General features: G+C 42.8%; 1 protein-coding gene across 5 annotated transcripts in view; it reads left to right on the top strand.

Annotated features, from left to right (window-relative positions):
• CNBD2 (cyclic nucleotide binding domain containing 2) overlaps positions 1–16,023 on the top strand; it is an 82,693-nt gene that overhangs the window by 23,427 nt on the left and 43,243 nt on the right. For 3 of the 5 annotated variants that reach the window (XM_056518746.1, XM_056518745.1, XM_056518748.1), the window contains exon 2: positions 5,992–6,070. In XM_056518746.1, coding sequence (XP_056374721.1) covers positions 5,992–6,070 — 79 coding nt within the window. Of the gene's footprint in view, positions 1–2,136; positions 2,180–5,784; positions 5,879–5,991; positions 6,071–16,023 lie in introns of all 5 variants that reach the window. The other 2 variants (XM_056518747.1, XM_056518749.1) reach the window with 2 other exon arrangements.

The following is a 16,023-nucleotide window of genomic DNA, read 5'->3' as shown; positions in this document are numbered from 1 at the left end:
CCCGCTTCTACAGTTGGAGGCCGGATCCGGAGGCCTGCGCAATAGACGCGTTTCGTCAACGCTGGCCGGAGGGAACGCATTATGCGTTTCCGCCGTTCCCAATGATTCCCAGGGTTCTCCTTCACGTGGCGAACCAGGGGGCGACGATTGCGTTGATAACTCCCTGGTGGCCGACGCAACCGTGGTTTCCCCTCCTTCTTGGGATGGCGATCGACTATCCCCGGTTGCTTCCTCATTTCCCTCACCTTCTAACCAATCCGACCAAGGGTCTCCACCCTCTGGTGTTGGAGGGCAACCTGCCTCTCCTCGCGTGGTTGGTTTCGGGGTCTCAGAGTCAGATAACGACCTTTCAAAATCAGCTAGGGATCTCCTTGCCCTGGCCTGGGCCCCCGGGACTCGATCGGCATATCGCTCGGCCTGGAGACTCTGGGTCCGTTGGTGCGATCAACGACAGATTGATCCGATTCATGCCTCTGTGCCCGTAGTGGTCAACTACTTAGCGGATTCCTTTGAAGCAGGGAAATCTTTTAGTTCCATTAATGTCTATCGGTCGGCTATATCAGCCTACCATTGTCCTGTAGACACCCTGCCTGTTGGCAAGCACCCTCTAGTGTGCCGCCTCTTGAGGGGCATTAAATTTAAACGACCCCCGCGTCCCAAGTACCAGGCCACTTGGGATGTTTCCAAGCTCCTGCAATTATTTTCCACTTGGGCGGATAATGACGACCTTTCGTTACGGCTTCTATCCTTCAAGCTGACCGTCCTTTTATGTCTGGTTTCCATAAAACGGATATCGGACGTGAAAGCGTTGGATGTCTCCAGGCGTCAATTTTGCCGGAAGGCGTTCGGTTTTCGGTCGTTCGTAGGACTAAGACCGGAATTCACTCGGTCTTTTATCCTTTTTTCCCCGAGCATCCTCGTCTCTGCGTAGTTCGATGCCTCCAAGCATACGAAACGCAGACGGCGGGATTACGGTCAGAAGATTCCTCTCAGCTCCTCATTTCCTATGTCCGACCCCACCTACCGGTGTCATCGGCTACTTTGGCCCGGTGGGTTCGGTCCGCCATGGAGATGGCGGGGATAGATATCTCTCTTTTCGGTGCGCATTCCTCCAGGGGAGCGATGGCCACTAAAGTTGTTGCTTCTGGGGGCTCTCTTTCAGATCTGCTCTTAGCTGCGGATTGGGCGTCGGAGACGATTTTTAGACGTTTTTATTTCAGACCGGAGTCTCATGTATCCATGTCGGTCCTATCTACCGTGGGTTAACTCTGCTCTACATTATGTCATGTCTGTGATATGTTTCTTGCTGTAGCTTTGAACTTGCAAGATATGAGCCTCCTGTCTGATATATAAATCGAGATTTTCCTAGCTTGTGACGGAAAATATTAGTTATATGAAGACAGGAGGCGAGTATCTTCCCTCCCGACCCAACCCTGTTATGGTGTTCTTTTCTTTTCTGGTTTCAGGATATTGAAGATCGCCGGTGTCTAGGTGTCAGCGGCTGAGTTGTTCCTGGTCCCCGTTGGGACGTTTTCTACTGTTCGGTTCTCCAGAAGATGTCTGTCCCGAAGCTGGTCGTGCAGTGGCGTTTGGTTCTTCGTGTCCGTCATGCAGAGATGGAGTCGAGAATGAGTTGGTATCGACTATACAGTGTCGGCTATGACGTCGAGTCAAGAAAGAGGAGGAGTTATGGTTCAGCAGCCCCCTTTATAGGAGCCTCCTGGGCTATGATTGGCTACAGAGTCCTCAGAGGGGCTGCTGGGAGTTGTAGTTGAGAAAAGTTTTTTCTTTGAATACATTAAAACTGAAAGTTCTAATTTTTCTGCTATGGGCATTAATAAAGAAAGATTAATGCAAGATACTCGCCTCCTGTCTTCATATAACTAATATTTTCCGTCACAAGCTAGGAAAATCTCGATTTATATCCTGTATTATACTCCAGAGCTGTACTCACTATTCTGCTGGTGAGATCACTGTGTACATACATTACATTACTTATCCTGTACTGATCCTGAGTTATATCCTGTATTATACTCCAGAGCTGTACTCACTATTCTGCTGGTGAGATCACTGTGTACATACATTACATTACTTATCCTGTACTGATCCTGAGTTATATCCTGTATTATACTCCAGAGCTGTACTCACTATTCTGCTGGTGAGGTCACTGCGTAAAGAGGTGAGAAGAGGAAATGTAGTAAAGAAACATATACATTTGAAATAAGAACAACTACATTAATTACAAAAATGTCGCTAATGTGGGTGTTACAATTTTTGGGAATGGGCTGCCAAGGGGCACTCAGGCAAAAAAAAGGTAGGAAACCACGGGTGTAGATAGAGAACATATAGCACTCATAGAGGCCATGACGCTGCAGGGACACTATAGGGCGCATTCACACCTCGTTTTTGCAATACAGTTCCCGTATACGTTTTCTATGTGAAAACCGTACGGAACCGTGTAGAAAACCGTATGCATTGACTCTCCATTGAAAACTGTACGCCAAAAGATGCATCAGGTTGTGTCCGTTTTGCATCCTGTACGGTTTTGTAAGTTTTTTTTCCCGTACCCAAAGCCGTAGCCTACCACGGTTTTTGGTCTGGGTGAAAATCTGTATTAAACCGTATACGTTTTTATTTTTTATTTTTTTTTAAATGGGAGTCAATGGGAACCGTACAGAACTGTATGTGCGTACGGTTCCATCCGGTTTTTGACTTAGCACAATTTTTTGGGGAGGAATTTCAATCAAACAAGTGAAACTTTATTCAAAATAGAGTGAAAAGTTAAAAACTTATATGTTTTTTTCTTAAAAAACGGATGCAACCGGACATCAATTTTCAAACCGTACAGTGGGGATGAAAGGTTTGAGCACCCCAAGTAAAAATGTGTATTAATGTGCATAAAGAAGCCAAGGAAAGGTGGAAAAATCTCCAAAAGGCACCAAATTACAGATTAGACATTCTTATAATATGTCACTGCGTCCAGGAGGTGGTAACCCATGGCAACGGAGCTGGAGATGAAAACGCACAACAATTTTGAAAAAATCAAGCAAGAAAAAGCTAAGGAATACCATGATGATAGAGAAAAGGTGTTGGAGTCCTTATGCACTTATTTAGAAATTACATATATATTATATATTTTTTTTTTTGAATGAATGTTCTTTTCTTTTCAAACCGTAATTATTTTAGGGCATAGCTGTATTTGAATTCCTCCGGTCCGTAATCCATTCCACCCATCTTGGACTCAGTGATCACTTCCATTACGGATTTTTCCTAATGACGTACCGGGTCATGTGACCCAGCATTTTTGTATTTTAACTTGTAAGATTCGTATTACATGTCAGTCTACGATTAAACACCCAGGTGCGAAACGCGTCAGACATTGTCCTCTGTCAGGTGTTTCTGTCGGATTTTCTAAATAAAAGCAAGCTTTTACCTGCAAACCCAGCGCTGGACAATTCTTCTTTTTACTATTGTACAAAGCCAAGGGCGGGACCGGCGTGTCCTTGCACAGGTGCTACGGATTTGTTCGAAGGGGTGAGCGGCATTACTTGTTGCTTTCTTATTCTAATAATATGTAAACAAAAGTTACATTTAATTTCCATCATTTACACTTTCAAAATAACAGAAAACAAAAAAATGGCGTCTGCAAAAGTTTGGGCACCCTGCAGAGTTAATATCTTGTACTGCCCCCTTTGCTGAGACCTGGCAGTGTCATGGATTGTTCTCAATCATCATCTGGGAAGACCAGGCGATGTCAATCTCAAAGGTTTTAAATGCCCAGACTCATCTGACCTTGCCCCAACAATCAGCACCACGGGTTCTTCTAAGCAGTTGTCTAGAAATCTGACACTGAAAATAGTTGACGCTCACAAAGCTGGAGAAGGCTATAAGAAGATAGCAAAACGTTTTCAGATGACAATATCCTCTGTTCGGAATGTAATTAAGAAATGGCAGTCATCAGGGACAGTGGAAGTTAAAGAAAGATCTGGAAGAACAATAAAACTATCAGACAGAACAGCTCGCAGGATTGTGAGAAAAACTATTCAGAACCCACGTTTGACTGCACAATCCCTCCAGAAAGATCTGGCAGACACTGGAGTTGTGGTACAATATTCCACTATAAAGAGATACTTGTACAAATATGGTCTTCATGGAAGAGTCATCAGAAGAAAACCTCTTCTACGTCCTCACCACAAAAATCAGCGTTTGAACTTTACAAATGAACATATAGACAAGCCTGATGCATTTTGGAAACAAGTTCTGTGGACCGATGAGGTTAAAATTGAACTTTTTGGCCGGAATGAGCAAAGGTACGTTTAGAGAGGAAAGGGAACAAAATTTTATGAAAACTGTTAAAGGGTACCTCTCATCAAAAAAACTTTTGATATATTATAGATTAATGTATGCAGAATAACTTTACAATTGCATGTTATTAAAAAATATACTTCTTTCTATTTAATTTTCCACTTTGAAGAAATGACCACTAGGGGTCTCCCTACCAGTCCTGGCAGCAAGCATTTCTGACTCATGCTGGAGTCCTAAACACTACCAGCTGCCAGTCTGCTTTGTTCACAAAGGAGAACACTCAGAGCGGCCAGCCTGCTTTGTTCACAGCCTGTTTGGCTGTGAACAAAGCAGGCTGGCAGCTCTGAGTGTTTAGGACTCCAGCATGAGTCAGAAATGCTTGCTGACAGGACTGATCGGGAAAAATACAATAGAAAGAAGCATATTTTTCATTAACATGCTATTGGTAAGTTATTCTGCATACATTAATCTAAAATATATCAAAAGTTTATTTGATGAGAGGTACCCTTTAAGCATGGGGGTGGATCAATCATGCTTTGGGGTTGTATTGGAACTGTAACGTTTTTAATTTCAGTTTTTTATCACGTGGTGATTTATACCTTGTATTGCAGCCAGTGGCACAGGGAACATCTCACGAGTAGAAGGAAAAATGGATTCAATAAAATTTCAGCAAATTTTGGATGCTAACTTGATGCCATCTGTGAAAAAGCTGAAGTTAAAGAGAGGATGGCTTCTACAAATGGATAATGATCCTAAACACACCTCGAAATCCACGGGGGATTACATCAAGAGGCGTAAACTGAAGGTTTTGCCATGACCTTCACAATCTCCTGACCTCAACATAATTGAAAATCTATGGATAGACCTTAAAAGAGCAGTGCGTGACAGACAGCCCAGAAATCTCAAAGAACTGGAAGACTTTTGTAAGGAAGAATGGGCAAAGATACCTCAAACAAGAATTGAAAGACTCTTGGCTGCTACAAAAAGCGTTTACAAGCTGTGATACTTGCCAAAGTGGGCAGTACAAGATATTAACTCTGCAGGGTGCACAAACTTTTGCAGACGCCATTTTTTTGTTTTCTGTTATTGTGAAAGTGTAAATGATGGAAATAAAATGTAACTTTTGGTGACATATTATAAGAATGTCTAATCTGTAATTTGATGCCTTTTGGAGAATTTTCCATCTTTCCTTGGCTTCTTTATGCACATTAATACTAATTTTTACCTGGGGTGCCCAAACTTTTGATCCCCACTGTATACAGTTTTTAACTGTATGCGTATTGAAATTTGTTCACAAGTTTTGATACAGTTTGGTCAGGTTTTGAGGAATCTGTTTTTCATCAAAAACCTGATACGGGAAACTGTATTGCAAAAAAAGTGGTTGATGATGGTTTTATACACATCAGTTTTTGTCGGCACAATTAGAAGTGGATTCAAAGAGTATTGGAAATACAGAGTTTGGACTTCACCTTCCTGTAGGATCCACTTCTGAAAACCTTCATTGTGAAGCTGCTCATAGGGGACGGCTGTCATTCCTCCTTACACTGTGAATGAGCAGCCGGTGTGACGGGAGGTATGTGACCCAGCCGGTGGGACAGGTGGGGGCAGCAGTGGTCATCGCCCTGTGGCTGTCCCCGGGTGTGTGGCAGGAAGTGTGCGGACGTCTGAGCTTCTGTCTTTTCACAGGATCATCAGGAGCCCAAGGAGCACAATGTCACCTGCCCAGACACAGGGACCGTCCTCCGGCGCCAGGAGCCACAACAAGGTACAGAAATTCATGTCCGAGGACTCATTCAGTCTTATGTGAACAATCCCTGACATTCTCCAGACCAAGGTGCCTCCAGCTGTTGCAAAACTACAACTCCCAGCATGCCCGGACAGCCAACGGCTGTCCGGGCATGCTGGGAGTTGTAGTTTTGCATGAGCTGGAGGCACCCTGGTTGGGAAACACTGCTTTATAGTTTGATGACTTTTGCAGTATGGTGCGGATTATAGTGAATTCTCTGTGCTGGGAGTTGTAGTTTTGCAAGAGCTGGAGGCACACTGATTGGGAAACACTGCTTTATAGATTGCTGACTTTTGCAGTATGGTGCGGATTATAGTGAATTCTCTGTGCTGGGAGTTGTAGTTTTGCAAGAGCTGGAGGCACACTGGTTGGGAAACACTGCTTTATAGATTGATGACTTTTGCAGTATGGTGCGGATTATAGTGAATTCTCTGTGCTGGGAGTTGTAGTTTTGCAAGAGCTGGAGGCACACTGGTTGGGAAACACTGCTTTATAGTTTGATTACTTTTGCAGTATGGTGACGATTATAGTGAATTCTCTGTGTTGGGAGTTGTAGTTTTGCATGAGCTGGAGGCACCCTGGTTGGGAAACACTGCTTTATAGATTGCTGACTTTTGCAGTATGGTGACGATTATAGTGAATTCTCTGTGCTGGGAGTTGTAGTTTTGCATGAGCTGGAGGCACACTGGTTGGGAAACACTGCTTTATAGATTGATGACTTTTGCAGTATGGTGCGGATTATAGTGAATTCTCTGTGCTGGGAGTTGTAGTTTTGCAAGAGCTGGAGGCACACTGGTTGGGAAACACTGCTTTATAGATTGCTGATTTTTGCAGTATGGTGCGGATTATAGTGAATTCTCTGTGCTGGGAGTTGTAGTTTTGCAAGAGCTGGAGGCACACTGGTTGGGAAACACTGCTTTATAGATTGCTGACTTTTGCAGTATGGTGTGGATTATAGTGAATTCTCTGTGCTGGGAGTTGTAGTTTTGCATGAGCTGGAGGCACCCTGGTTGGGAAAACACTGCTTTATAGATTGCTGACTTTTGCAGTATGGTGCGGATTATAGTGAATTCTCTGTGCTGGGAGTTGTAGTTTTGCATGAGCTGGAGGCACCCTGGTTGGGAAACACTGCTTTATAGATTGCTGACTTTTGCAGTATGGTGCGGATTATAGTGAATTCTCTGTGCTGGGAGTTGTAGTTTTGCAAGAGCTGGAGGCACACTGGTTGGGAAACACTGCTTTATAGATTGATGACTTTTGCAGTATGGTGCGGATTATAGTGAATTCTCTGTGCTGGGAGTTGTAGTTTTGCATGAGCTGGAGGCACCCTGGTTGGGAAACACTGCTTTATAGTTTGATGACTTTTGCAGTATGGTGCGGATTATAGTGAATTCTCTGTGCTGGGAGTTGTAGTTTTGCAAGAGCTGGAGGCACACTGGTTGGGAAACACTGCTTTATAGATTGCTGACTTTTGCAGTATGGTGCGGATTATAGTGAATTCTCTGTGCTGGGAGTTGTAGTTTTGCAAGAGCTGGAGGCACACTGGTTGGGAAACACTGCTTTATAGATTGATGACTTTTGCAGTATGGTGCGGATTATAGTGAATTCTCTGTGCTGGGAGTTGTAGTTTTGCAAGAGCTGGAGGCACACTGGTTTGGAAACACTGCTTTATAGTTTGATTACTTTTGCAGTATGGTGACGATTATAGTGAATTCTCTGTGTTGGGAGTTGTAGTTTTGCATGAGCTGGAGGCACACTGGTTGGGAAACACTGCTTTATAGATTGCTGACTTTTGCAGTATGGTGACGATTATAGTGAATTCTCTGTGTTGGGAGTTGTAGTTTTGCATGAGCTGGAGGCACACTGGTTGGGAAACACTGCTTTATAGTTTGATGACTTTTGCAGTATGGTGCGGATTATAGTGAATTCTCTGTGCTGGGAGTTGTAGTTTTGCAAGAGCTGGAGGCACACTGGTTGGGAAACACTGCTTTATAGATTGCTGACTTTTGCAGTATGGTGTGGATTATAGTGAATTCTCTGTGTTGGGAGTTGTAGTTTTGCATGAGCTGGAGGCACCCTGGTTGGGAAACACTGCTTTATAGATTGCTGACTTTTGCAGTATGGTGACGATTATAGTGAATTCTCTGTGTTGGGAGTTGTAGTTTTGCATGAGCTGGAGGCACACTGGTTGGGAAACACTGCTTTATAGATTGCTGACTTTTGCAGTATGGTGACGATTATAGTGAATTCTCTGTGTTGGGAGTTGTAGTTTTGCATGAGCTGGAGGCACACTGGTTGGGAAACACTGCTTTATAGTTTGATGACTTTTGCAGTATGGTGCGGATTATAGTGAATTCTCTGTGCTGGGAGTTGTAGTTTTGCAAGAGCTGGAGGCACACTGGTTGGGAAACACTGCTTTATAGATTGCTGACTTTTGCAGTATGGTGCGGATTATAGTGAATTCTCTGTGCTGGGAGTTGTAGTTTTGCATGAGCTGGAGGCACACTGGTTGGGAAACACTGCTTTATAGTTTGATGACTTTTGCAGTATGGTGCGGATTATAGTGAATTCTCTGTGCTGGGTGTTGTAGTTTTTCAACAGCTGGAGGCACCCTGGTTGGGGAACACTGCTCCAGACTATGCCGCATGAAGTCATCTGAGAGGAGTCTGGAGTCTTTTTCATTCATGTCAAATAGGAAATGACTGTATTAATATATATATATATATATATATATATATATATATATGTAGTAAATATACTCCTGTACACACTGCAGGTATATGATGATAAAATAATGACAACGTGAAACAGCCGGACCAAAAAAAAAAAAAAAAGAATATTAATTAATTAGGCAAGATTACAATGGAACACGCATACACATATGGCATCTTCCAAATATCCTGCCAGGAAATGCAATTTGATCAGATGACAGCGCTGTCTTTTATAGTGTAAATTGTCCATAGATCAGCCAATCCGGAGACGAGAAAAAACAGGATCAACTTAAAGGGGTTTTCCAGGAAAAAACTTTATATATATATATATATGTCAATTGGCTCCAGAAAGATTTGTAAATTACTTCTATTAAAAAATCTTTATCCTTCCAATAATTATCAACTGCTGAAGTTGAGTTGTTCTTTTCTGTCTGGCAACAGTGCTCTCTGCTGACATCTCTGCTTGTCTCGGGAACTGCACAGAGTAGAAAAGGTTTGCTATGGGGATTTGCTTCTACTCTGGACAGCTCCCGAGACACGTGTCATCAGAGAGCACTTAGACAGAAAAGAACTCAACTTCAGCAGCTCATAAGGATCGATGATCGAGATCAGTGGTCTTCAACCTGCGGACCTCCAGATGTTGCAAAACTACAACTCCCAACATGCTCGGACAGCCGTTGGCTGTCCGGGCATGCTGGGAGTTGTAGTTTTGCAACATCTGGAGGTCCGCAGGTTGGAGACCACTGATTTAGAGCATCTTGCTATGTGCAGTCCAAGATGGCTTATATTTGCGTTAAAAATATGGTAATTGCGCAAGGTTTCTGGAGGTAAATGAAATGTACGCAGTAAATAAATTTGTGCGCACTAAATATGTCACTCCAAGGTTACACTGAAACCTGCACATGTGGAGGAAATGCTCCACCAGAATGTGCAAAAAAAAAAAAACGCAAAAAATTTTGCGCAAAAATTTTAAAACTAAACCGCTAAAATCTGTCCTCCAATATCCCTTAAGAATCAACTTGATATTAAAATCAGAAAAGGTGGTAGAAACCCATTGATTTATTTAACAATGAGCATTCGTTAGGGGTTAGAGGTGATTTAACGGGACGTATTAATGTATATCCTGTAATTATACTAAGCTCCTGTACACACTGCAGGTATATGAACATTCGTTAGGGGTTAGAGGTGATTTAACGGGACGTATTAATGTATATCCTGTAATTATACTAAGCTCCTGTACACACTGCAGGTATATGAACATTTCTTAGGGGTTAGAGGTTATTTAAAGGGACGTATTAATGTATATCCTGTAATTATACTAAGCTCCTGTACACACTGCAGGTATATGAACATTCGTTAGGGGTTAGAGGCGATTTAAAGGGACGTATTAATGTATATCCTGTAATTATACTAAGCTCCTGTACACACTGCAGGTATATGAACATTTCTTAGGGGTTAGAGGTGATTTAAAGGGACGTATTAATGTATATCCTGTAATTATACTAAGCTCCTGTACACACTGCAGGTATATGAACATTCGTTAGGGGTTAGAGGTGATTTAAAGGGACGTATTAATGTATATCCTGTAATTATACTAAGCTCCTGTACACACTGCAGGTATATGAACATTTCTTAGGGGTTAGAGGTGATTTAAAGGGACGTATTAATGTATATCCTGTAATTATACTAAGCTCCTGTACACACTGCAGGTATATGAACATTCGTTAGGGGTTAGAGGCGATTTAAAGGGACGTATTAATGTATATCCTGTAATTATACTAAGCTCCTGTACACACTGCAGGTATATGAACATTTCTTAGGGGTTAGAGGTGATTTAAAGGGACGTATTAATGTATATCCTGTAATTATACTAAGCTCCTGTACACACTGCAGGTATATGAACATTTCTTAGGGGTTAGAGGTGATTTAAAGGGACGTATTAATGTATATCCTGTAATTATACTAAGCTCCTGTACACACTGCAGGTATATGAACATTCGTTAGGGGTTAGAGGCGATTTAAAGGGACGTATTAATGTATATCCTGTAATTATACTAAGCTCCTGTACACACTGCAGGTATATGAACATTCGTTAGGGGTTAGAGGTGATTTAACGGGACGTATTAATGTATATCCAGTAATTATACTAAGCTCCTGTACACACTGCAGGTATATGAGCATTTCTTAGGGGTTAGAGGTGATTTAAAGGGACGTATTAATGTATATCCTGTAATTATACTAAGCTCCTGTACACACTGCAGGTATATGAACATTTCTTAGGGGTTAGAGGTGATTTAAAGGGACGTATTAATGTATATCCTGTAATTATACTAAGCTCCTGTACACACTGCAGGTATATGAGCATTCGTTAGGGGTTAGAGGCGATTTAAAGGGACGTATTAATGTATATCCAGTAATTATACTAAGCTCCTGTACACACTGCAGGTATATGAACATTTCTTAGGGGTTAGAGATGATTTAAAGGGTCGTATTAATGTATATCCTGTAATTATACTAAGCTCCTGTACACACTGCAGGTATATGAACATTTCTTAGGTATTAGACTTAAAGGGCCAGTGAAAAGAGGCTTAATAATTGTAAAATGAAAAGTTCTACAATTTTCTAATGTTATTTGGGTTTTAGATCCTCTACATTTCACGATGTCTATTTGATGTCGGGGATGGAAACATTCTTCTTTATATCCAGACACTGAGAGACTGCACAGACCTGGACTCCACACTGATACATTGTAACAAACCATCAGGGGGTTAGAAGGAGTTGTGCTGTGCTACCAATGTGTTTGGCTGATGAAGGATTATTAGCTAAACTCCTCTGTCCTCCTCCTCCTCCTCCAGACTCCTCTGTCCTCCTCCTCCTCCAGACTCCTCTGTCCTTCTCCTCCAGACTCCTCTGTCCTCCTCCTCCAGACTCCTCTGTCCTCCTCCTCCTCCTCCAGACTCCTCTGTCCTTCTCCTCCAGACTCCTCTGTCCTCCTCCTCCAGACCCCTCTGTCCTCCTCCAGACTCCTCTGTCCTCCTCCTCCAGACTCCTCTGTCCTCCTCCTCCAGACTCCTCTGTCCTCCTCCTCCAGACTCCTCTGTCCTCCTCCTGACTCCTCTGTTCCCTAGGCTCCTCTGTCCCTCCAGACCCCTCTGTCCTCCTCCTCCAGACTCCTCTGTCCTCCTCCAGACTCCTCTGTTCCCTAGGCTCCTCTGTCCTCCTCCAGACTCCTCTGTCCTCCTCCAGACTCCTCTGTTCCCTAGGCTCCTCTGTCCTCCTCCAGACTCCTCTGTCCTCCTCCTCCAGACTCCTCTGTCCTCCTCCTCCAGACTCCTCTGTCCTCCTCCTCCAGACTCCTCTGTCCTCCTCCTGACTCCTCTGTTCCCTAGGCTCCTCTGTCCCTCCAGACTCCTCTGTCCTCCTCCTCCAGACTCCTCTGTTCCCTAGGCTCCTCTGTCCTCCTCCAGACTCCTCTGTCCTCCTCCTCCAGACTCCTCTGTCCTCCTCCAGACTCCTCTGTCCTCCTCCTCCAGACTCCTCTGTTCCCTAGGCTCCTCTGTCCTCCTCCAGACTCCTCTGTCCTCCTCCTCCAGACTCCTCTGTCCTCCTCCAGACTCCTCTGTCCCTCCAGACTCCTCTGTCCTCCTCCTCCAGACTCCTCTGTTCCCTAGGCTCCTCTGTCCCTCCAGACCCCTTTGTTCTCCTCCTCCCCCCTTGAGGATTGGACTTATTCCTGGATAGTTTAGTGAATTTACATTTGGCTGAAGGAGAGATCTTTGAGGGTTGTTGGTAATGGTGAATTGTGAGTAGAGACTGGTCACAAGTGGGGGCCACAAAGGTCAGTTCTGGGTCCTATACTTTAATATGTTCATAAGTGAAATAGGGAAAGTTTTCCCATAATATGAAGACTGATTTAGTGTTACTAGATACGTGGTCGGTACAATGAACTTTGCCATTCAAGGCCTCCGAATATGAAATAAGAAATAAGGATCCTCTATGTGATCTGTGTCCATAGTGCGGCCGGGCCGGAGGGGGGACTAATGGAATGACTAGCTGTATAGACCAGGAGGAAGAGGGGGCTGTGACTAGGGTTGCCGCCTGGCCGGCATTTTACTGGCACAGCCGGAAATTTGGCCACCCTGCCGGTATTTTTATATTAAAAACACCAGCAATGCAATGGCGGGTATTTATCTAACCAATCCTCCAACTCCTGGAATGTTACACCGTAACCTATACCAGTGGTTCCCAACCAGAGCGCCTCCAGCTGTTGCAAAACTACAACTCCCAGCATGCCCGGACAGCCAACGGCTGTCCGGGCATGCTGGGATTTGTAGTTTTGCAACAGCTGGAGGCACCCCTGGTTGGGATACACTGACCTACACTATATACTACTATATTGTCCAACATGCTGGGAGTTGTAGTTTTGCAACAGCAGGAGGCACCCGTGGTCATGATACACTGACCTACACTATATACTACTATATAGTCCAACATGCTGGGAGTTGTAGTTTTGCAACAGCTGGAGGCACCCGTGGTTGGGAAACGCTGACCTACACTATATACTACTATATAATCCAACATGCTGGGAGTTGTAGTTTTGCAACAGCTGGAGGCACCCATGGTTGGGAAACACTGACCTACACTATATACTACTATATAGTCCAACATGCTGGGAGTTGTAGTTTTGCAACAGCTGGAAACTCTCTGGTTGGGAAACACTGACCTACACTATATACTACTATATAATCCAACATGCTGGGAGTTGTAGTTTTGCAACAGCTGGAGCCACCCCTGGTCATGATACACTGACCTACACTATATACTACTATATAATCCAACATGCTGGGAGTTGTAGTTTTGCAACAGCTGGAGCCACCCCTGGTCATGATACACTGACCTACACTATATAATACTATATAGTCCAACATGCTGGGAGTTGTAATTTTGCAACAGCTGGAGCCACCCCTGGTCATGATACACTGACCTACACTATATAATACTATATAGTCCAACATGCTGGGAGTTGTAGTTTTGCAACAGCTGGAGGCTCTCTGGTTGGGATACACTGACCTACACTATATACTACTATATAGTCCAACATGCTGGGAGTTGTAGTTGTAGCTGCTCAGCCACAGGCTGTATCAGATCATACTGGGAGTTGTAGTTAGTAACCACCTGCAACTCCTGAATTCAATTTTAAAAAAAAAGCGATCAAAAAGTCGCATCAAAACAAAAATGTTACTGTTAAAAACGACAAATCCGGGAGCAAAAAAAATTACCCTCATCCAGGCCCGAATAAGGAGAAATAAAAAAAGTTATAGGGGTCAGAATAGGACAAAATTTCTTCTGCATGTTTGTATCCCGTGATGTCACGCATATATAATTAATTATGCAAATTAGCATGGCCGGTGTTTTGGGTTTTTTTTGCAAGAAAGATGGCCACCCTAGCTGTGACCCCTGTATAAAGCTCTTGTGAGGTCACATCTGGAATACTGGGGTCAATTATGGAGACCTTACTGGAGGGGAGGAGGGAAACCGCAGAAATGACGAAAACCTTTATTTTTCTGAAGTAGTAGTAGATACTATTTATCCTAAGACACATATAAAAGGAAATAATTCATTATACGGTGAACTAGATGGTCCAGGGGGTCTTATTCTGCTGGCAATCTTCACATTTTTTTATTTAACTTACATTGAAATATTTAAATTTTGACATTTAAAATGTCAACAAATGTGTTGATCGGCAAATGCTGGTTCCGGAAGATAGAAGTGATACTGGGCAGATTGTTATGGGGAAGAAAAAGGGTCCGTCTGAAGTACAGATATTTTATGGCCCCTGGAGATAGGGGGGGATTGGATATGCCCAATTTCTTTGTTTATTATTTGGCCGCGCAGTTGGTACGAATCGTGAATTGGAGAAATTCTAGATATCTGGAGAAGATTGTAGTAGATAAGGAGAAAGGGAACATATATGAGGTGTTGGAATTAGATGATTATGAGGAGAGTGGGTCAAATAACACGATGTTATGGTATAAATATAGGAAAGTATGGGAGAGATTAAAGGGAGAATTACATGTAGGAAATAGTTTTGGGTTCACACCCCTATGGGGTAACAATAAATTTAAAGAATTGGTGAATTGTGAGTTAACTTTTTGGGATAGTAAGGGTATAAAATGACTAGAACAACTATTTGATAAAGGACAACTCTCTTCATTTGAGCACATAAAAAGGGGGTATGACATTAGTGATAACGATTGGCTGTATTATTGGCAGGTTAGTCATGCCGTCCATAACACGATAGATAAGGAGATATATGTAACACAGAAACACAACTTTATAGATGCACTAACTCAAATAGAACACTTAAAAAAAAAAAGGAATCTCAATTTTGTATAAGAAATTAAATAAGATTATTGGAGTAAGGGGGATCGACAGAATTAAAGACAAATGGTCCGGAATAGTGGGTACTGTGTCGGAGGAAGACTGGGACATTATGGCCCAAAATATAAGTAAGGTTTCTCGTAATATGGAACATAAAATTACACAATTTAAGATATTACACAGGACCCACTATTCCGCGCCTCATTTACATAGGATAGGGGTGAGAATCACGTCACAGTGTGTTAAATGTGGTTTGGAAGAGGCGGATTATCTACATAGCTTAGTATAGTGTGAGAAGATATCTGTGTTCTGGGAATCTGTAATAAAAGGGGTAGAAAGTAAAATCTCGGTGAAGGTTCCTCGTACGATAGAGTTTATACTGCTGGGAGCTATGGGTAATATGGGCAAATTTGAGTGTCTGCTGCATCGGATTTTGTTCTTCGCCAGACTGATTATATTAAGGAATTGGATATCCCCTAAAGAACTGCAAATAGAGGAATGGAAGGAAGGTCTGAAAACCATGAAAAATAAGGAGTTTAGATGGATGAGGAGTAGGGGTGGGCAAAGAGAATGTCGGAAAATTTGGAATTTATGGTAGATTTAAAAAGCTCTTCCCCCTTTTTTTTTTTTCTCTTTGCTCTTCTCGGTGCCAGTGGGTTGGGGGGGGGGGGGGGGGATGGGGGGGGGGATGTTGATTAGACACTCTATGTAAACAAGTATTTCTATGGCTTCTGCTTTTCTTCCGATTGGTGATGTTGTTTTATCGGATTTGTACAATGTATTTTTGTAATTATTAAAATAAAAATATATATAAAAAAAAAATGTCAACAAATGTGAATA

The sequence above is a fragment of the Hyla sarda genome, chromosome 5 (assembly GCF_029499605.1).
Source record: "Hyla sarda isolate aHylSar1 chromosome 5, aHylSar1.hap1, whole genome shotgun sequence".
Classification (NCBI taxonomy): Eukaryota; Metazoa; Chordata; class Amphibia; order Anura; family Hylidae; genus Hyla; species Hyla sarda.
Note: the sequence above shows the minus strand (reverse complement) of the source record. Positions and strands in the feature narration are given on the sequence as shown.